General features: G+C 41.0%; 1 protein-coding gene and 1 long non-coding RNA gene across 4 annotated transcripts; one reads left to right on the plus strand and one right to left on the minus strand.

Moving 5' to 3' along the window:
- Positions 1-2,108: 2,108 nt before the first annotated feature.
- Positions 2,109-19,117, minus strand: LOC122462156. Its single transcript, XR_006284541.1, has 3 exons — positions 19,024-19,117; positions 5,208-5,336; positions 2,109-2,332 (listed from the first exon to the last, which is right to left on the minus strand). It is a non-coding gene; the product is annotated as an uncharacterized LOC122462156 (long non-coding RNA).
- Positions 19,118-19,239: 122 nt separating this feature from the next.
- RAMAC (RNA guanine-7 methyltransferase activating subunit) lies at positions 19,240-22,962 on the plus strand. 3 transcript variants are annotated; one of them, XM_037910712.2, is made up of 3 exons: positions 19,240-19,416; positions 20,728-20,903; positions 22,565-22,962. In XM_037910712.2, exons 2-3 carry the CDS (start codon positions 20,737-20,739, stop codon positions 22,755-22,757), a joined length of 360 nt encoding a protein of 119 aa, XP_037766640.1. In that variant the 5' UTR covers positions 19,240-19,416; positions 20,728-20,736; the 3' UTR covers positions 22,758-22,962. The 3 variants fall into 3 exon arrangements, with proteins under 3 accessions (XP_037766640.1, XP_037766639.1, XP_043380390.1); XM_037910711.2 differs by having other exon boundaries at positions 19,355-19,416; positions 20,700-20,903; XM_043524455.1 differs by lacking the exon at positions 19,240-19,416 and adding an exon at positions 19,925-20,078.
- Positions 22,963-23,246: the final 284 nt, after the last annotated feature.

Below are 23,246 nucleotides of genomic sequence, written 5' to 3' on the forward strand. Positions count from 1 at the left end.
TCCAATAAAAAATAGTTTTAAGAACCCTACCCAGCTGACCTTATACCTTGTTCAGATAACATTAAAGCCTTTGACTTAAACAATTTCTTGAGTCCATCCCCTGCTAAACTACAACCAATTAATAATAGTTACGAAGCCAATAAGTTACATGCAGCCGAAGCAGAATTTTCACTATTTAGACTTCACCAGTCATAATGAGAAAGTGGGGAAAAGCAGGAAAGTTATCTTATAGACAAAAGCACAATAAAGATACAAGCATCACAATCAAATAATAGAAATACTTTACACTCGTCACCAACAGATAAGCACTCATTTTAAAAAATTATGTAGGGAACCATACATCTGACTTCCCTCTTCAACCTGCTCCTTCGCTAAATTTATGAACATAGTATCAAAAGAAGTTTTAGAGCCATCCTTTGATACTGAAGACAAAGATGCTATTCATAGCACAAAACCTCAAAGTCCTTGCCTTAGATAGCTTCCTTGCTGAATTTTACCAAACATGTGTAGACCAAGTAGACTCTTTTTATTACTTAAGATGATTAGCAGAAGCAAACACTAGAAGAGAACTTCTTCCTATGTTCTAAATGGCCCTGATTATTGTCTTATTAAAGCCAGATGATCCTGCAAGACACGGGCAAAAGTCTTGTCATGAAGGCTAGAAATTACTCTGCTTAATATCAGTCACCCTAACCAAGAGTGATTTGTCGACAACATATACAATTCAAGCAACCTACCTCCAACCTCACTGCTCTGATGATTCTATACCAAGACTCTGTTGACCCATTCATAAGTAAATCAGTTGATGCCGAAGAAGCACTCAATAAGGTGGGCTAGGATTTCCCTTTCTTTGGCTTGGAGAAATATGGGTTCACTATTTACTTTGAATCCTGTCTAAAACTATGCACAGGACCCAAGTCATCCATCAGAACAAGTAGCCTCTTCTCAAATATTTTTCCCCAAGCTGTGTCATGCAACAGAGGTGGTTTCTTCTTATGTATACTTTATATTGCCTGAGTCCCTGCCTATGGCGCCTCATGCCCACCTATACATACATATAACATATATATATAACTGAAATAAAAATCCATCAGTGTGAATGCAGAACAATGATATCTGGTAAGATCGATCCCCTCACAATTTCTTTACAGGTATTTGGAGCAGTGTCAGGATTTAAAACTAATTGAGACAAATCTGATATTCCCCTAATTTCTAGGAGAATGCTGAAGTATATTTTTATTAGATGGGAATTCCAATGGCCTAATAACTAAGTCAGATATCTGGGAATCATAATACCTAGAAAAACAGACCTAATAATCAGTAGCTCCAGTTCATCTATTTATTGGGGGAGGAGTGGGGCAAATTCCAGTCCCGTCAGGGACCCTTTTCTGGTCTCTGCAGATCCTGTCTCTCCCTCAGCTGGGGAGACTCCCCTCTCTCTTGCCCACATGGTGCACAAGCCAGTGCTACCAGGAGTCGAGTTCTCAGTGGACTCCCCTGCTCTCTGCTATACCAACACAGGTGCCCCATGTACCAAACTGTAATACCATTGTGACTGTCTGTCCTTCTGTCTGAACAGCATGAGAGGTCCTGGGTTCAAATCCCAAACAAGCCCTTGCAAAAGCCTGATTTTGTCCTCTACCTTTACATTTTTGGGCTACCTTTGCCTGCTCGTTTTTCAAAAAATAGCATGGAATGGTTGTTGCACTGCATTCAAATATGGTTTGTTGGTCTAGGGGTATGATTCTTGTTTCAGGTTTGAGCAGGTCCTGTTCCAAATCCCAGACAAGTCTTCACACGTCTGGTTTGTTGCTGTAGACTTACAATTTTTGCACTAGTTTTGCCTGTGTTTTTTTCAAAAGTCATGTGAAATGGTGCTCACCCAGTCACCTGAAAGTGGCTTGTTGCCTAGTGGTATGATTTTCATTTCAAATCTGCAAGTCTCAGTATTCAAATTCCTGACAAGCCCCTGTAAAGGCTGGTATTTGTCCTGTATATTACAAATTTGGGACTACTTTTGCCTGTGTTTTTGTTCCCCCCCACCCCCCCCCAAAAAAAATCACATAGAATGATGGTCACAGTAGGGTCTGAATATGACTTACTTTTTTGGGGGAAGGAGCAGCTCCACTTCCAGTTCCTCCCAGATGGCTGCAATCTCAGGTGGTGGAGGTGAGAGCTCTGCCTTCCTTCCTCTCTCTCTCTTTCTCTGGGTGACTATAATGTCCTGGACAGCCTATCTGTGGCAGAACGCCAGGAATATTTGGAGCTTTTGCTTCTTATCAAGGGCTCCTTCCTGAAGTGGAAAAGTCTTTCCAAAAGATAATCACCCTGCCTGGATATGGGTTATCAAAATTAGTTTAGCTGGAGCAACTCTAAATTTCTCCCACTTCTCAAAGGGCGAGTGGTGCCAAGAACTTCCCAAAACATCCCACCTGAATCTGGGGGAGGAAGAAACAGCTAAACAAGGGAGAAGACAATTGACGGGCGGAGGGGAGGAATGGTAACCTGTCTATAAAAGGAAACCTGCTCGAACTGCTCATAAAAGCAGAGCAATGTGGATCTCACAACCTGCCCATTAGAGACCTGGACAGTGTGAGAACCTACCAAAAGGAACATTTCTTTCTTTCTTTCTCTCTCTCTCTCACACACACACAGAGACAATTATCTCCCTATGTACAAAGGAAGTTTTTGCTTTCCTAATTCAGGCACATAATATTACTCATTTCTTCAGATGCAAGCAATATTTTGATGTCAGAAAACCAAGTAACCTCTCCACATGGGTTCATATTGAACAAAAACTATTATATCTCAGCCCCATCTTTTGCTATTTAGGATTCATTTATTATAGGCATTCTCATGCCCAGTTTCCTGCTGTTGTAGCTATTAGACAAGTAGGGTCACATACCTAACCACCAAATTTAAATTTCATGCTTCTGTTTTATGGGGAAATTACATACTTTGTATTCAGAATAAACCCATACTTTTGAAAAAACTGGGAAGGGAGAGGGAATTATTACTTTGTCACAATTAATCCACCACAATGTCATTAAATCACTTGCAGATGTACAAGATTCAAAGTCATTAAGTCTTCTGCAAATGTCCAAGAGCTGCTTTCTGGATATGTTTGCAGCTGAAGCGTCTGACTGAGCATCATTTTGGCCCCATTGTGCTTACTCACATTTTAAGAGAGAGAGAAAAATAAGACAGGTCAGCAGAGGTCATGTATTAATATCTTATGAAACTTTCTGAAGAGAACTTAGCTGACTCACGGTTTCTTTGGGAGGCTGACCCTGGAACATCCATACACTTCACAATGTAATACCATAGGACACAACCCTAAGCCATCAGCTATGGATCAGCATTGAAGATCCGATCCAACTCCCACTGAAATCAATAGAAAGATTCTCACTGAAATCAGTGGGAACAGGATCAGAGTCCTATGTTAGATCCAGCAAAAGCTTTAGATTGTACAAGAACCCATCCTGCTTATATAAAATAGGTGCAAAAAGTGATGATAAATGCTGGCTTTCCAGGAAGACCTTAGGCTCCTTGATTAACATTATCCCCCAAAGTAAAAGGGCTTTTTGAAGGATGTACGTTATTATAGTCAATTTCATTTTGCATACAAATATATTGTTAAGATCTGAGATGTTCCTACTGGCTGAAATTCATCCCAGCACAGGGCCAATGCACCAGTTATGTCCCAATCATATTTTGAAGCCTTGGATAGACTGACTATGCTGCCACACCAGTTTTAAGTTGACATTATTCCCTCAAAGTCAATGGAGTCAGACCAGTATAAAAATAGTGTTGATAAGCACTGGTAATCACACACCAGTAAAACTCAAATGGTGAATCAGCCTCACACGGGTCATGTTCACAGGTTGAAGGGTACCCACTGGGACTAACATAAGTAAAAATGGGCCTCATGGAATAGAAACTTTGGATACTTCAAGCAACGTTTATGGCTAAGTTTCTAGCTTTATAAAGAGAGAAATCCAAAAGAGTTGTCTCCACCTATCTGTTATGTCTTGTCTTTTAGATTGTAAGTGCTTTGGGACGGGGTCTGTCCCTGTATGTATTGTATCACACCTAGCACAGTGGGCCTCAACATAGTTGGCTTCTAGGTGCTACCACTATATCTGTCCTCATTCCTAAATAATAATAAATAAATAATAGTCTCAAAACATGGAGGACTGGTACAATGGTCTAGTAAATATGAGGCTACCATACAAGCAATGAGAAGAACTTGTGAAGTTCCACATAGTCATGCTTTTCTTCCTCATTAGTTTCCTGCTGTCTTGTTTCCCATATCTTGCTCCTGTCTTCTCCCTTCCTCTAATGTGGAAAAATTATATGCATTATTGTCCAATAGGATGGTTTTATCCTCTCCTAGATTTCTAGATTGTTATGGGTTTTCTATTCTTTTTCTGCTGACTATATAAAAAAAAGTTTCAAAAACTCAATAAAACATTAAATTACATACACAAAAGGACACATATTCTAGAAATTCGAGAACAGAATAGAATTAGAATAAATATTCTAGAATATATCTTCCATTCTTCAGAAGCCCTGTATCTGTGGTTTTTTTTCTGCTGGACAGAAGTGCAAGTTTATGGCATCATAAGAATCTCATAGTCCAGGGGTGGCCAACCCTCTGGTTCCTGAGCCACATGCGGCTCTTCAGAGGTTAACATGCAGCTCCTTACCTAGACATGGATTCCGGGGCTGGAGCTATAGATGCTAACTTTCCAATGTGCTAGAGGGTGCTCGCTGCTCAACCCCCTCTGCCCCAAGCCCTGCCCCCACTCCACCCCTTCCCCCAAGGCACCTGCCCCCTGAGCCTTCTATGCCCTCACTCCTCCCGCCCATAGCCTCCTGCGCATGTGAAACAGCTGATTGCAGGGGGAGGGGAGAGTAGGTGCTGATTGGTGGGGGTTGCCGGCAGGCAGGAGGCACTGAGGGCTGGGGAGCGGATGTGGGGGCTGCTGACATATTACTGTGGCTCTTTGGCAATGTACATTGGTAAATTCTAGCTCATTCTCAGGCTCAGGTTGGCCGCCCCTGCCATAGTCAGTGCGCCCAGTCAATCATGGGACAATGTTTTTCTTTTAACACCAGGCAATAACTAGTTTATTGGGTCATTGTAATAGCCAGAGATGGAGTCATACTCTGCATTAAGCAGGCCAAATTTGATGCTAACTTACCTCTACCATGCAAGCCAAGTGAAGCCAGTTGGATTGCATGAGGTGTGAGGGCTGAATTTCAGTTGGCTCAGGGTATCTCAGCTCTAGTAGCCCTTTCCCAGAATGGGCAGCAAAACTTGAGGGCTTCCCCTTTAAAAGAGAGAATAGAAGAGCTGTTTTTAGAATGCTGAATGTGCCACTCAAAAGCTGCCTTTGTTCAAAGAGGCAATTCATATATTAGGCTCATATCTAGCACTCCTCACTCAGGCAAAACTCCCATTGAGTCTGCATATTTACACTCACATAAATCTGGAGTAACTCTATTTACTTTTCCATTTAGTATTCCTCCAGATTTACATCAGTGTACCAGAAAATTTTTGGTCTCGAATAAACAATAAGTAAGAAAAGGAGAATACGGCTTTTGCTTTTTTCTACGATTTCTTCTCAGTACAACTGAATTTTTAATCAACTAGTTAAACTTCTCTTTATGACCAACATTGGCAAAAGATATATACAATTCTATAGAACAATATAAATTTAACAACATTTCAACTTTTTGGCTTTAAATTAATCCTTATTCAATGGAGAAATATTCAGACACATTTACTGAAAATCTTTCTTAGATACTTACAAGGGTGAGAGTAACATGACTTTATTTTATAAGGCATGAATGTCACATTCTTCTTTAAGGGAAAATTATATAAAAATATAGGGTATCTGATTATTGTATCAACTGACATTTTTGTAAGTTTAATTTGATATTTTTTCCCCCAGGAATAGACTAACCTTTACTAAGACTCACCTTTAAGAATGTTCATTCCAGCTCTTCTGTCCATCTGGTGGCTGCCTGGCTTTTCCCTCCTATTGCTATGTCCGTCTGGCTAGCATTTTTTCCCCAAAATACTACAGGATCATTTTTTTCTAAGTGTGTATGGAAGAAGCTAGACCACCCTTTAAAATCTCTGTTTCAAGGATATAACTTGTACCCTCATGTCAGCAGATCTAAAATCTCAAGTGGTATATCACAAGTCATAAATGGCATGTGACAGAAGTAGTAAGCAAGGAGTATATTATATTCTCCTCACATATCTAGCCAAAGTCTGTCAGAGTTAGAGGATCTGGTTGTTTTCCAAATATTTTTTTTTCCCAGAGGGATTCACCTTTACTTAATCTAAGAGAACAAGCCTGACAGCCATAATTGTTTACTATTGAGCTTTCTGAAAATATGTAAGGCCAAAGTTTCTGTTGGTGTTACTTCAATGATGTTAAGAGTTACACCAGCAGAGAATTTAGCTTCTCGGATATGATCCGACAGCATCAACTTCAATGAGACAAGGTCAGTAGTAGACCCTTAAACTGCAACACGAATCATTATTTGAATGCATAACACATGCAAAGCCAAAACAGTAGTCCAATCAACATCAGTTCTTTAAAGCTTGATTCCAAGATCTCTGATTTCCTCACTGATTGTCCTGGGCCCTGTGACAAATATTTATCAAATACTTTGGGGAAAAAATCCTCTAGGGTGCAATGTAGTGTCTAGCTAAAGAAATTCTAATTATACACCCACTTGCACAAAGTCAAAGACCAGGAGTGGGTGGCCAAACTTACTGACCCTCTGAGCCACATACGATAATCTTCAGAAGTTCGAGAGCTGGGCACACCTCCTGTGGCTCGGGGTTTCTGCCTTGCAGCAGGGTGGTGGGTTTAGGGGCTTCTGACCTGCAGGGAGGAGTGTCTCGGGGCTTCAACCCTGTGGGAGGCGCCTGCTGTGACTCAGGGCTTCGACGGAGAATGGAGGCGTGGGCTGGGCGCGAGCTGCACTATAACTGTAAAAGAGCCCCATGTGGCTCATAAACCGTGGTTTGGATGCCCCTGTCATAGATGGTATGTTGACATGGTAACACTGCAGCACTATACCTCTCATCACAGAATGAACGTTTTACACATATGCAGGGGCAATCCTGCTCCCACTGATGCCAATGGAAAAAAATCCCATTGACTTCAACAGGATCAGGCTTCACCCATAATTAATTAAGCCTCATGTCATTCCTGTGAGACAGATAAGGGATATATAGAGATCACTTCACCCACCTCTGCAAAGTATCTGCCTCTGAAAAATATCACCGTTCCAAAATACACATGAACACAACAGTTTAGAACAGAATGTGGTGGCAAATACCATAGCCAATGGAAACAATAGAGGGAATGCTGATAGCCAGAGTGGAATTACGCAAAATAGAATCTGGCCAGGACACCAGGATTAACGGCTGCACTTTTACAAAATGTGCCATGGATCTTTAATAACCATAAATGGTCAAGACCTTGTTTTTTTCTCTCCAATTGGAAAAATGACACTGCTAGCAGTAAAGCATCTGCTCACACCATGCTGTTGTATCATTTCACGGCTGAATCACCAACATCACTTCCAGCAACACCTAATTGTTCTGTGCTCTTATCCAAGTCCAGTGCCAGAGGGAATTCCCGACTCCACTGAAATAAATGTCAAAACTCCCATTGACTTCAAGAGGGCCAAGAATTTCACTCCCAACATGTAGCTTGTAAGATCTGACAGTAACTTTTCTCATCTGACAGGAACGGTGAGATCTTGGTCATTTTTTTAGTAACTGAGATCCTTAAATAAAATTTATAACTAGTTTATAACATTTTTTCCAATTTAATTAGAATCTTGCTTCATTGTTCAGGTTGGCAAAGTCTTTTCTTTGTAATATGCTGTAGATGCTAGTGCGCTGAGATTTGCTTTCTAACTGAAGTGTTTACTCAGGAAGTTTGCAATACTCCCAAAGCAGCATTTAAGATAAAAGTTCCTGTATTATTTTTAGAATAAGCAGCTACAGCGTAATCCAAAGGAGCAATCACACTCAAAGCATCACCAAAACTCCAGCATTTAGATTTTGTGTGTGCGTGCACTTTTGTCTGCTTGTTTTTTAATGAAGTCAGCTCCATCAGGACTTCACTGCTTGTGCTCAAATGTAAAGTTACATCTTTTTACAAACTTAGTGCTCTACTTAGTACAAAATACCTAGGTTCTGTTAGAAGTGATGATCTGCAGTCCAATGGAAGCCTCACAGGCTTCTCTGCAGCTCAGTCGATATGTTTATATAATCCCTAACACAGAGAGGTCTCAGTCCTGATTGGTGCCTCTGGAGAGTACTGTAATACAAACACGATATTTTTTTTAATGGTGTTACTTCAGATTCAGAAGACACTTAGCTCTCCTTAGCTACACCAGGTCAACTTCAGCCCTTTTATTATTTTTATAAAATTAGAAGGACTCCGTGGAAATGCTCAGGAAGTCTCCCTCAAATGCATACAGAGGGAAGAGCAAAAAGAAGCTGGTAAATTCTTATGCTTACAGTATTTGCCAATAAAGTCTGCTGGAGAAGGTGATGTTTACTTGTTAGTGTAGGCAGCTTTATTCAAGCAAATGTTGATTCCAATTCTACGCCCATTTAAGGCCTTGATTCAGTTAAACTCTTAAGAATGTGCTCAAGTCTCATTGTCTTCAACTTAAGCATGTGATTAAGTATTTGGTGGGGTTAGAGCCTATATCAGTTTGGAGCAGGCTCATAACTAATCTTGCTACTCATCTAGCTGTAGGGCCTATTTTCAAATAGGGGGTCCCTTAATACAATGGTCAAATCCAACATTTGAATCCTCAGATCAACGCTTTGGTGGATAAAAAATGTTTTTAAGCAGTGGAGTGAAAATCTGAGGGTAAACTGGGCGATCTGGACGTCCTCTTAAGTGATTGATATTCAAGCTCTGTGTCTGAGGGAACTGATTGATGTCCAGTACATAAATTTCTAATGTATCTGAACTAGGAACAAGGACAGACATTTATGAATGATCCTGTTTATTAAGCAAATGTAATTTCAGCTGACACAAAAAGAAATGGAATATAAATAACTGTTGCTGGGACATTAAAATACCAAAGTGAGAATAACAACTTAAAATTTTACTTTAAAAGTAAGACAAATGCAGCTAAATTCAAGTGCACATGGCAGCTAGTCCTCTGTCATGCCACAGGGAGTATAGTCTGGCCGTAAGAGTAGAGGACTGGAACCCAGGTCTCGTGGGTTATATATTCCTGGCCCTGCCATCGGTTCACTGTGTTGCTGGGAAAATCACTTTAACCACTCTCAGTTCTGCTTTCAGGTTTAATAAATTCATTTAATGTAGGTGAAGTCCTTTATGATGTATGAAAATTATGATAATATAAAGTATAATTATCATCATCTGAGAGTTCCTATATTCCAAAACAGGTAAGTAGAAGCTTGTGTTAGGATCTGAGTGACATAGGCCAGGACATTGCTGGTCAGGCCTAGTGGTCAGAGCAGAAGCTAGGAAGTAGAGATCAAAGAGGGAGACAGAGTCAGAGCCAAGGGTCAGAGACACAGTCAGGAATCAAGCCAAAGGTTGGAGCCAGAGTCAGTAGCCAGGGGTGGGGCATAAATGCAGAGATCTGGAACAAGGCAGGAATCTAGATCAGGACAGGACAGGAGGAATAAGGAGTCAGGTGAGAAGGCAGGGTCCAATGTGGCAGCCATCCAGGAACTCAACTAATTTCTCAGACAACTTCCTGTGCCTCCTTCTGGCTTAAATAGTGAGCCTGAGCCAACTGGAGAGGCTGGGTGTCGCCTATGATTGGCAGTGTTGTGGGTGGTGCCTCTGGTGAGCTACGGTCCACCAGTCCACACTCCCTGTTAGTATTAGCAAGCTGCTGGCTCATGGCTGTAGTCTGAGGCGTACCTGGAGAGCCACAGAACTGGGCTCATGAGCCCTCCCACTCAGTTTCTCATTCAAATACCAGCAGCCTTCTTAAAGTATATGGGAGGATTTTCTCTAAATACTCACATTATATGCAGATTGAAACTATCAATCTGGCTCTAACAGAAATGTCAGTATTTCCATATTCTAACAGAGCTGGCAGATTATTAGATTGGATATGAACATTACCGACAAGCCCAAACTAAAATCAACACTCCAAATAAAACCAAATATTGGGCAAGAACAAAATCTGAATCCAGATACCTTTCAAAAGTCTTCTATCTTTATAATGGGCTGATCCAATATCATGATCATCCAAAAAACTTTGGGTTTCCTGAAATCTAATCTGCAACTGGATTTTGATTTTTGGAACTTGAGCAAATCTCTGACAAATCTGGTAAGTCTGGTTTGTGGACATGCTACCTCATTTCCTAACTTTCAAACAATTCTGCATAATACTTACATGAATATCTGAATGCTTCTCCCACTCAGTTTCATTTGGACTATCAACATAAAAGAATAAATGCACACAAATCTGACACCAGGAATTATAATATTCAAAAACCAGTAGGAGAGCACTTCAATCTTCCTGGTCACTCAATAACAGACCTAAAAGTGGCAATTCTTCAACAAAAAAACTTCAAAAACAGACTCCAATGTGAAACTGCAGAACTGGAATTAACTTGTAAACTGGACACCATCACATTAGGCCTGAATTAAGACTGGGAATGGTTGGGTCATTACAAAACCTAAACCTAAGTTCCCCCTACTGTTACTCACACCTTCTTGTCAACTGTTTGAAATGGGCCACTCTCATTACCACTACAAAAGTTATTTTTCCTCCCTTGGTATCCTACTGTTAATTGAATTGTCTCATTAGACTGACCTCACATTTGGTAAGGCAACTCCCATCTTTTCATGTATTTATACCTGCTCCTGTATTTTCCACTCCATGCAACTGATGAAGTAGGTTCTAGCCCATGAAAGCTTACACCCAAATAAATCTGTTAGTCTTAAGGTGCCACAAGGACTCCTCGTTGTTATATCTATCTGTTTCATGAAGTGTGCACCAGATACGCTATGGTGAATGCTTTTTCTTATCCTTCAGACACAGCGTGCATATCAGCACTGGATCTAATCTACCTCCCTCTCAAATGAGCAACATATGGAGCAGGGATGCTGTTTGAACTAAGTTCTTTCTGTCAAAGACCCATCTTCTTGCCCTTGTCTTCACGGCTCCACTGAGTAATGATGAGGAAAGAATTTAACATTTGGAAAAGTCTCATAGGAGCAAATTCAACTGTAGTGTAACTCCACTGAAACCACTGATATTACGTCAGAGATTAAACTGGCACTATAATATTTAGAAAAAATAAGACAGTGTGCTGCAGTATGTAATTACTGTCTTAGAAAGCAAAAAATAATAAAAATGAATCATTCTGAAAGAACCAGGAGGGCACAGTTGGCTTAGTCATCTTAAAGGTGAAAATTAGACATGGCAGTAACACTTTGGTGATATTCATAAAAAACTGACAGCAAGGAAAGGCCACCCCTGCAATAGTACCAGAAACAAGATGCTAGAAATATAATTTCATGATGGTATTTGAGAAAAGACTGATAAAGAAAAAAGCACTTCTGAAGCTGAAGGGACTTATCCTTCTCTCAAATCAGTGTAAATCAGGAGTAACTTCACTGCAAGTCAAGAATTATACCGGTGTAAAGCTAGTGTAAGAGGAATCAGTCCCCTCAAAAGTCTAAATGGGTACTTTGTAACAAAAGCTGACATCAGGAATTGCTTTGCGTGTGTGTGCGCATGTGTGTATTTTTTACTATAAAGGCAGCTTTTTTAAAGGCAATTAACGTCTAAAAGGCCATTGTTAAGGGAAGGAAGTGCTCTTTTAGAAATATTCTTGTGCTGAGCATAGTTGATGGGAATCGTGCATTCTGTTCCTTTGGGTGCTCCACATTACAATCTCACATGGAGGTGAGGAAAGAACATTTTTAAACACACAGAGACAATGTAGCGATCTGATAGAATTACTACACAGACTTTAACACATCTGTCAGTAACATCTGCCATATCTCAGCTTTTCTTGTTACTTAAATGAGAATCATCCAGGCAAAGATCCTCTCTAGCCAAGGGAATAACATCCAACAATGAGAACCAATTTTGTAAGTGCAGAAGGCTCTAAAGAAAGAATACAATTCTGAATATTTTTATGGTATTGGGCTACAAAATAGCCTTACTACTGCTGTCTTTCATTGTCACTGTGTGATGCTAACCAATAACTTATTGTCATTTACATTCACTGAGGTGCCCTCTGGTCTTCTTATGGTATCTCATGTGAAGAAACTCAGCTCATAATCAGCAAGAAGTTGTCACTCCCACCTCTTTTACCCGCCTCTGGCCAGAGCACAAGGTCATGCTCTCTTTAACATGTCAGACACTACCCTTTCCCACAGTAAAATAAATTGAGCAGTCCATTTTTGATTTTACAAAAAAGAGAAAACTTTTAATATCAGATAGACTACAACAGAGAAAAAGAAAATGAAAGCATTCAAACAACTAACATGAAATCTGTGAAAAGATTTGGAAAGCAAGAGGATATCTTAGTTTTCATAATAAATAAACTTACGATAAAGTAATGTTTGATAGAAGAAAATGCTTTTTCTTTCTCCTTCTCATACCAACATGATCTATGATGCTCTCCTTGGAGGACTCTCTGCCTGCATAGACTTTGCCCATATATAAGCAAATTCTCCTTTGGTCAGAGCGGACACAATTGCAAGTCGTGTTAATTCTTTAGTTCAGTGTTTCCCAAACTTGGGATGCCACTTGTTCAGGGAAAGCCCCTGGTGGGCCGGGCCAGTTTGTTTCCCTGCCGCGTCCACAGGTTCTGCCGATCACGGCTCCCAGTGGCCGCGGTTCGCTGCTCCAGGCCAATGGGAGCTGCTGGAAGCGGCGGCCAGTACATCCCTTGGCCCGCGCCACTTCCCACAGCCCCCATTGGCCTGCAGTGGCAAACCACGGACAGTGGGAGCCGCGATCGGCTGAACCTGCGGACGCGGCAGGGAAACAAACCGGCCCGGCCCACCAGGGGCTTTCCCTGAACAAGCGGCATCCCAAGTTTGGGAAACACTGCTTTAGTTGATTTCTCAGAGTACCTATGAGCCTTGATTAAAAGGACTCCTCCTGTTGGAAGTTAAAGAAATATACAAAAATTGCAATTTCCTTTTTCCTGGTACCATGTCAACATTTCATTAAAATGACTGTCCTAACCATCCCAATTGTTCCAAATCATGAGCCAGGTCCCCAAAACTTATGAGATTGGCATAACAATTATGAGATTTTAAACAAATAACATTTTCAGTCAAATTTCAGGTTCTTTTTATTTGCCTCTTAATTTTTGAGCCATCACGTCAGACTTAGGTCACATTTTCAAGATTTTCTCCATGAGCATGAGAGTTAAAAACTTAGTTTTTCTTTTAAATGAAAACTGAAATTCTCATGAAATCACATGATTCCAGAAGCTGGGCCTTTAAGAGGATCACCAGATATTATAAGACTCATGATAAAATAGCAAGAGTTAACAACACTAGGCATTCTATGAAATATTTTCCCTCCCCATTATTTTCCGGATAAACTAAACTATTAATTTTTTTTACAGTGTATGTTCCTCTGTTTAGTCAAAGGGCATTTAACACCTTTCTGTAAGAGTTCATTAAGCACAGATGGACTGAAGGGAAGAGTTCTTAGTTAAAGTTTAGAAGAGAATAACATTATTACTATTTGATGTGCTAAAATTAATTCGAAGAATAGTCAGGAATGATGGGAGCTTTGTCACATGGTAGTGTTGTACCAATAAATTAAAAACCAGCAGGATCTTATTAAAGAGGAAAAGGCAAAATACCACATTTATTGTGAATACAGAAAGAATCATAGTAAGCAGTTAGTTATAGTTATAACATTCCATTCAATCTCATATTTTTTCACACATTCACTCATACACACACACACACAGAGGTTCTGCAAGGTTGTTACCAGCCTTAGAGCTGCTCATGCCAAGCCTCTGGCCAGGTGGCCTGGACATGAGGAGGGAGCAGGGCCTTGTCAGATGCTCATCTGATTCTCCTGGAAGTTGGTTTGTAGAATCAGACCCCAAAGTTCTCGCTTTCTAGAGTCCATTTTTATAGGAATTTCTTCCTATGCCAGTCTATGGGAATTGCTTCATCATGCTGTTGCTGAATCAATCAGCAGATAGCACATTCCTGACGGCTCTGTGCTGCTTGATGTTATCTTGTTCTTTGGTTCTCCCATTCTTGAGGCTGTTGGGTGGATTCCAGTCTGCCCTCCGGGGGTCCTCTGGTTATTTCCACTTGACGCCTCCTTCAGCCGATGGACACTGGATTCTGGCTAGCACCTCCCTGATCATTCAGTTATTATCCACACCAAGCATCCATCCACATACATCCTCTATCTCTATTTTAATCACAATTGTTAATACAACAAAAGGGCGGGGAGTCTCTGGGTGCTGTTTCTGTTGTTACAGAGTATTGCTTTGAGTCTCTCTCTGTGTGAATTGCTTTGAGAACAGACTCTGTCTTAGAATGTACTAACGCAATTAGCAGCTTGAAAGTTTCACACCTAGAGGGAGAGAAACAGTACCAAAAACCAAGAGATCTCTTAATTAGTAATACCCTGGAATTTAAACTATGGGGAATCAAACTCATTTGTGATTTTAATACGGAACTTCTTTAATATGATCCAACAGTAGTACAAGAATCAGTATTGCTGATTAGGTGAGGTTGATTGTAGAAAGAGAACATACAGGCTATTTAGAGACAACTACAGTGAAGAAGGCAGTAGCAGGAATGGAAAGAGAATTGCCAAGGGCCTGATACTGAAAACACTTTAGGGTCAGATTTTTAAAGGTATTTAGACACCTCAAGATGCAGACAGATGCCTAGTTAGATTTGGAAAAGTGCCTAGGTATCTAACTTCCATTGAGTTAGGCACCTTCATGATTTTAAAAATGCCAGTCAACATGTATAGGCACCTAGATACCTTTAAAATATGGCCCTTAAACCTTGTCTATGTTCAGCTTGAGCATCAGTATCGTGTATTTATCTAAGGTACTTCTAAGGTGCCTGCTGCCACCTTGATCACATCAGCTATGTCCAGTCTCATGGATTCTTGTAGCCTGAAGAACAAGACCACATGAAGCGCAGATTCAACCACAAATGCCCAACTACATACAACATAAAGTGTTAAAATATTGGTGCTATCCTGATCTATCCCATCATCTGTATGTTTTCTCCTGTGTGGAGATGGGTTAATCAGAGTTAGTTAGTACCCATTACACCTCTAGCATTTAGGGCAGCGATGAAGCTCCTCCACTCCTGTCTGTTTCTGACAAGTTTTTCAATGGTTCCCCAACTGTGCCCCAGGTTTGTTGTTTTTAGGCAGCCTCGTTTTCACTTGCCTTCAGGTGTCCATCTTATTGCTATTCCGGTGATGGAATCAGTTTCCTTCCAAAGCACATGGCCAATCCATCTCCAACGCCTCCTGGTAATGATGATGTTCATATCTTCTTGGCTGCACTGTGTGAATAGATCTTGGTTTGAGATTGTTCTGGGCCAAAAGATACGGAGGATTTTTCTGAGGCAGCTTCTATGGAATGAAGACAGTTTGGACATCTCATACTTGGTCAGTCTCCAGCATTCTGCACTATAAAGTACTGCTGAAAGTACACATCTCTGATAAATCCTGAGTTTGGTTTTGGTGTTGTATTTTGATTATTTCCAGTCTGTATTTAAACTCCTGAAGGTGTTACTGGCTTTATTGATTTTGTTCTGGATGTCCTGGCTTGCTCCACCTTCCTGGCTGATGGTGCTGCCTAAGTATGTGAATGTTTCTACATTGGTGAGAACATGATCCTCTATCCCTACTGGTGATGGTGAGGCAATATTAAAGGTCTTGATATCCGTTTTACCGCGATTGATTTTCAGTCCAATTTGCTGGCTGAATATGTTAAGTCCAGTTGTTTTTTCTTGTATATGGTGTGGGGTATGTGATAGGAGAGCAAGATCATCTGTGAAGTCCATGTCTTCAAGTTAATCAGGGTGTCCTGGCTAAACTCTAATTTGGGTATTTATATTCTGACTACAATATCAACAATTCCCCCAGTAATTTCATTTGGATTAGGTATTCTTTTCTTTCCCTCTGCTCTTATGCAGTTGCCATGTTTTACCCAGGAGGAGGCTATACTTCAGAGGCAGGCAAAGACTGTGACTCCAGTACAGGGCTTTGACTTTTACCTTGTGCAAACCTGCTAACTATACTCTGGCTGCATGTTATTCCATGCAGAATGTTGTCTCTATACCCTGACCTTGCATGCAGAGCCCCTCTGAAGTCAATAGGGTCCACCCAAATAGGGCTTCTTGTAGGATGGGTCCATAGGCTATGACCCAGGAAAGCAGTAAGCACATGCCTAACTTTAAATATGTGAACGATTCCATTCACTTCAAAGGAACTACATACATATGTTCTCAAAATTAAGCATGCGCTTAAGTGTTTTGCTGGACTGGGATCGTCGTTGGTAAACTGCTTTAGGATCCTATGTGATAAAAAGTTCTATATCAAGGTAAGTCATTGCACTTTAATGAAAGCCCTCAATTACCACTGAACACCTTCTAAGGGCCTATAAGAAGAAAATAATCTCTTTGCTTTTTTGTTAAAGACCATCTTACGATTTTTCTACACAAAATGTCCTCTGTTTATACTTGTAGCTATAATATCCCTTGGTTCAAGTGAAAGATGTACAGAGAGGAAATAAAAGCCTCAGTGATTTCTGCCCATTTAAAAGGGCAGCCACTATAGTAAGGATATAATCTTTCAGATTCAAATGAAAATTCACCTTGCTTAGAACCAGAGACCCCAGACTAAGATATTTGCAGTAGGCTATGTGGATCCTGCTCATCCATTTTATTCTGTGACTGAGAGCAAAATCCTTCTTTGGTGCATGCAGGACAGCAACATGTGATATTTCTGTTTACATCAAACCATGAACAGTTTTACTACTGATCTTTCTGGAGGGTAGGAGGCAATATCATTGTCGCTGAAGACTTTTTAAAGTGCTTTATGTTACTATGAATTTTTGTGCTTTACTACTGTGTGTGAGCAATAAAGAAAAGTGTCAAGTATAAGACTCGTGGGTCTATGAACTTATAAAAATCATTGCTTTTTTTCTAATGGGGTCCTAGAAAAAAAACCCCACACTTTATCATATGGAGTGTGAGACGGGGGGGGGGGGAAAATCTGGACTCAAGAATTATGACTAATAATAAGCACTGAAAATGCTCTAAGAGTTAGTGTATTGTAATGGTCAGAATGACGTGGAAAACAGTGAAACGGACACAATTTCTTGTGTCTTACAGTCTCAATTAAATCACATGCTTAAAAGATGGGAGCAAAATCAGACCACTACACTGCAAACCCTTAGGGACAGGAAGCGATGATCATTATGGCAGTGACCTACTGTTGTACAGTCCAGTGTCAATTTATGGCAGTTCATAAATTAGTAATAATAACTTTACTTGAACTGCAGCTAGTCAATAAGAGAAGGCTTAACTCTCTGCCTGAAATATTTATGCATTTAGGACGCAATTCAGGAAGGTACTTAAGCAGGTGTCTAACTTTAAGTACACTGAAGTCAATGCAGCTACTCACAATGCTCAACTTTAGGTTGTTGTGCAAGTAACTTGCTAAAGCAGGACCGTATACACAACACAAAGAAGAGACCCTTCTGTACTAACACAAAATTAGTCATAAAACAGGAATCACACTTCACACAATTTCAAAAACTTTTATATATAAAGCAATCAAGTTGCCTTTGAACTCTGTAGGACTGAGCAAAGCGATCAACTTTTTAAAGATATGCAGTTAGACAGAACTGGTATAAGTAAGCATAAAGTGTGCTGTGTGAATTTTATCAATTTGAATATTGTTCTTCTGTTAAAGCTCAAGTATTTTATATTACCCTTTAAATAAAATATACTTTAATAGTCCCTGAAAAAACTCACATCTCTCTGATTCCTACTTGTACTTCATGGGGTTTCAGATCAGGCCCATAATGTATAAAGTGCAACACATATATAAATCTTTGCAAGATTGGGGGCTATCTCCCAATTCTGTAAAGTTACTCCTGTGAGTAGTTACTCCCACGCAGAGTCCCATTAACTTCAATAGGACTCCTTGTGTGGGTAACAACTATGATCAAGGGCATAACTGTTTGCAGGAGTTGGCTCCAGTTATTTTTCCCCCTTCACTTAGTGCGATTTCAAAACATGTCAAGACAATGAATATTGCAGTATTTTCCTCTAGACTTTACATAAGTCACTTCATCCCACCTTAGCCTCAAATATGTATTAATTCTCTGAATAGTAATGAATGTCCTTTGGTGTAATTTGAGATACTAAAAAGGGTTAGCCTCAAAAATTCTCAGCCTAGAGAACTACAAAGCAGAGTTGAAAAATACTGGCATCTTCTTATGCATTGCTTTTTGTTTAGAACATTGTTACTATTTTACAGAAGAGAAGCACACACACTAATGCTACACTGATGTAAGAAGCATACTGATTCCTACACTAAATAAAAGCCATACATTAAAATACAGAGGAGGTTGCATGTACAGTACTCAGTGAGCTCGGACAGCGAAAACTACTTTTCCTGAAGAGTATGTAAAGTTGCTCACATCAGTTCTAGCCTTCTCATGCCGGAAACACACTTGGTTGAACTGGCATGAGAAATTCCACATCCTAGAGATCTAGAGGAAGAGTAAACAACTAAGTAGTTCTGTGTCTCTAAGAAAGATTTATCCCGGGAGGTAAAGCACAGCAGAGGCAGATGCTGATCTAGCTTAGGTGCCCTGACTGAATAATAATCAAGACCTCAAATGGCAAAGAAAGTCTTTAGCAACTGCAAACACTTATGCCCGTCAGTAACTCCATGCACGTTAGCACTGCGCCACCTCTCTCTCCCACTCACCTGCACAGGTGTTTGCAGACTAAGGACGCTAGGAACTAGAGACGGGGCTTGGGCTGTGTCCCGAACCAGGGGCCTTTTAACCTTCCTTGAATGACCTACGCTTCTGTGCACGCCTTGCTAGGGGCACATCGCGCGCCGGCGCGGGGCGCAGAGGCCCAGCCCCGGGAGAACGCTGCTCTGCCCAGCCTCGCGCCCCCGTTCGGCCCGGCCCGGCCCCTGAGCCCAGCGCTCCTTAGGGGTCACAGCCCCCGCCCCCGCCGCGCTTCTGCGGCGCCCCCTCCCACCAAGGCGGCGGCGGCGGAAGCTGGAAGCCGAGGGGGCGAGGCCGGGGCCCGGAAGAGGAAGGGCTTGTGCTGCGGGAAGGCTTTGGACTGTGGCTGCTGCGGGCTCTGGGTGAGGTGGGGGACGCTGTGCGAGGGGGAGGAGGCTTGGGGGGTGGGGGGGCATGCGGCGTCTATGGGGGCTGTGGAAGGGCGGGAGGCTGTGTCTATGGGGACTGGAGGGGGCGGGGGCTGTGGAAGGGCGGGGGGATATGTGTGGCGTTGGAGGGGGTGTCTGTGGGGACTGGAGGAGGCCGGGCCTGTGTCTGGGGCTGGAGGGGGCGGGGGGCTGTGGAAGGGCGGGGGGAACGGTGCCTATCGGGGCAGGGGGGCTGTGGAAGGGCTGGGCGCTGTGTGTGGAGTTGGAGGGGCTGTGTCTGTGGGGATTGTAGGGGTGGGGGGTTGTGTCTGGGACTGGAGGGGGTGGGGGGCTGTGTGTGGGGACGGAGGGGCTGTGTCTATGGGGACTGGAGAGATGGCGGGGGGGGCCTCTGCGTGCGGCTGGAGTGGGGGGGTGTCTACCAGTGCCCAGAGCTCTACTGTTAGTTTATATGCCCTGTGCATTGCTGTCTGTCTCTCAGCTTGACTCCTGTCCTCCCCCCACCTCCCCCCACCCAAAACAAATCTCCCTTGCTGTGGGCAGGTCACACACTGATGCCTGTCCACCAGTTGTTCCCAAGTGGCCCTCAGAGGGAAATGTGAGGCCTTTATTTGACTGATTGTAATACAGCCCAGGTCAGAAGTGACCTAAACATAATTGCTTATAATAGCTGTCTCTGTTAGCAAAAAGAAAAGGAGTACTTGTGGCACCTTAGAGACTAACCAGTTTATTTGAGCAAAAGCTTTCGTGAGCTACAGCTCACTTCATCGGATGCATACGATGAAGTGAGCTGTAGCTCACGAAAGCTTATGCTCAAATAAATTGGTTAGTCTCTAAGGTGCCACAAGTACTCCTTTTCTTTTTGCGAATACAGACTAACACGGCTGTTACTCTGAAACCTGTCTCTGTTAGGTGTCTGAAGTGTAATAAGTTGATGGTTTCAGTTCAGTTTCTAGTAGACAGGTGTCTCTCAAAAACCTCCCATTACATTTTGACTATCTGGTGGCAATCCCACTGTAGGTGTCAAAGATTGTAAACACATGGAGACAGGAGTACTTTTTCTGTTTTAGAAGTGGTCCAGTACAAAGTTGAGGCAGTGAAAGGAAATTAGTTAGTACTTCATTTACAGAATAGTTAAGACAGTATCAGGATTGTCAGTCCAATACGTAACTAATAATTTAAAATGTAACACTTCATTACCTCAATTTTCACTAAGTGGATTTGGTAGCTGTCCTTTTCATGTCTTTTTTTTTAAGCTGCTGCAACTGTATTTTATGCTAATAGTATTTCAGAATGACTTCCTCGCTCGAAGTTCCTCTGAATTATGAAGAGATGTTTTCTCATCGATTCACATCAGGAGATGAGGAATATCAAGAGTATTTAAAACACCCAGCAGATCCACCTCCTCTAGTAGAAGAATGGAAAAACAGATCTGGTGGTAACCAAAGAAATAGAGATCGGTACTGATTTTTTAAATCTTTGTTAGTTTCACAAACACATATTGATGTCATAGCTAGCACTCTAAAATGTTTGTAGGCTTTAGAATAAAGAGAAGTAGGTTTGCTGTATGCTCCCCGTTATTTGGTAGGTTTCTTGATTTGAAAGAAATTCACCTCTCTCCAGGGTAAAAGACAGGATTTCTCTAAATTAATACTGACTGTTTTTTCATTCGATAGAAGAGTATGAAGCAAACTGCTATTCTCTAAAGAATGAGCTGGAACCACTTAAATCATTGCCCTTGGGGCCCATTGCTGCTTGGCCATGAACTGATTTTTTTTTTTAAAGGGGAAAGATCAGAGGTTTGTCTGCTAAACCACAAACAGCTTGTCTTTGGAAGCATAACTGTCAACACAAAACTGACTCTGCCAAGTAGCAGAGTGACATGATGACTCTTTTAATGTACAACTAGCAAAAAATATAATTTGCAACCCAGATAACATTTGACATATTGTGACTAGGCTAGATTGCATTTCTTTTGTCTATTTGTAAGGACCATAGAATATATCTCCCTCTCACAAGTGCACTGGAAGATCATATTATATGCCTACCAAAACTGTTTTGAATTATATTGTTTTTCTCCAGGCTGGGAGTGTTGCTCCCTTACTCTTGGATACGGACACTTGATTTCTGGAACTGAAAAAAGAAATATGCCTGCATTTCATGCCCAAGCAATTTTTTTTTTCTTTTTAGTATTGCTGGGACTGGATTTCATATTAAGTTACTTAGGCTCCAGGCCTGCAAACACTTAGACACACAAATAGAATTTTCTCATATGCATAAAGTTAAGAAGGTGTGTAAGTGCTTTCTGGGTTGGGGCTTTGTTCTTCTAAAAATAAACAATTCCAACATTTTCATCATTCTACAAACTTGTCAGTAACATCACACTTAAGTTGTAAATTACAATTTACCAAAAATGATGACTGTTGAGGAAGTTATTCTTTAAAAATCTGTTTTACGAATTTATTATGTGAATTTTTAAGCTAAATTTTAGGTTTAAGAGTAGCAGCCATGTTAGTCTGTATCTGCAAAAAGAAAAGGAGGACTTGTGGCACCTTAAAGACTAACAAATTTATTTGAGCATAAGCTTTCGTGAGCTACAGCTCACTTCATCGGATGCATGCAGTGGAAAATACAGTGGGGAGATTTTATATACACAGAGAACAGTGTGTATGGTAACACCCATTGTTTCATTTTTTCTGTGTATATAAAATCTCCCCACTGTATTTTCCACTGCATGCATCCGATGAAGTAAGCTGTAGCTCACGAAAGCTTATGCTCAAATAAATTTGTTAGTCTCTAAGCTAAATTTTAGTAATTCATTCCTTTTATTTCATTTTGAATGGTTTGTGCAAAGGCTGAAATTTTTTCCCTTGTAAGAGAGCCAGTAGTTTGTTGCGTAGCAGTAAGTAGTTGACCTATCTTGGGTCCGAGAATAGATTTGAATAATCACATCTTTGACATGTATTTTGCCCTAAAAAAGGATTAGCAGTTGTTTGTGTGTTTAAATAACTGGAGCCAGATTTTAGGAATACACTAAAATAGTTTGTTTGTGAAAGAGTTCAAAACCTTCCCTCTTTAAAATCTCAGAGCTGGTGTTTATACAAATTTCTTTTTATTACAGGTTTCAAGATGGCAGGCAGTTTAGAGGCAGAGGTGACAGGCACGACTGGCAAGGTGGTAATAGATCTAATCAGTGGCCAGGAAGAAGCTGGGGTAACAGCTACCAACAGCACAGACAAGGACAGTCTTACTACCCCCAGTATGAATATGGCTACAACTCCTACAATCCAAGGCCTCATTACGGCCGCTATTAATATGATATTTTGCTGTTAAGTATCCACTAAAACCATTTAACTTGAATGCCAGATTTTGAGTTTTGTTTTGCTCAATTTTCTTGTATTTTCTATGTAACTCTAGGTAATGGATATTGGTTTTAGAGAGCCTGTTGATGTCATTTTTGTAATGCAAATTAACACAGATGTGACCTTTGTTGTGAGTAATAAAATTCTATAAACAATCTCTAGTGAGCCCACAGACAACATGATTAAGTTTCTCCCTCCAATTCTTTTTTGCTAGGTGCATATTAGAACATTGTTTTCCCCCACCCTGTCCCTGACATTATCCCACTATATTATATCTAGAAAAAAATCAATAGTTCAGGGAAACAAGTTTGCTTTGTCTCTGAAGCACATTCAGTGACTCTATGCATACATGCCAGGGTGTTCTTGAAATTCTGATGCAAATTGTGTCCCTTGCTTGCGAGGAGTGTTGCTTATTGTGGTCATCCATAATGGAAGAAAAGC

The sequence above is a fragment of the Chelonia mydas genome, chromosome 10 (genome assembly GCF_015237465.2).
Source record: "Chelonia mydas isolate rCheMyd1 chromosome 10, rCheMyd1.pri.v2, whole genome shotgun sequence".
In the NCBI taxonomy this organism is placed as follows: domain Eukaryota; kingdom Metazoa; phylum Chordata; order Testudines; family Cheloniidae; genus Chelonia; species Chelonia mydas.

What these genes read in the sequence shown, in the direction of transcription:
- RAMAC (XM_037910712.2), top strand. Translation starts at nt 20,737, where the DNA reads ATGACTTCCTCGCTCGAAGTTCCTCTGAATTATGAAGAGATGTTTTCT. An exon ending in AACCAAAGAAATAGAGATCG is followed by an intron (nt 20,904 to 22,564) that starts GTACTGATTTTT and finishes TTTTTATTACAG; the next exon opens with GTTTCAAGATGGCAGGCAGT.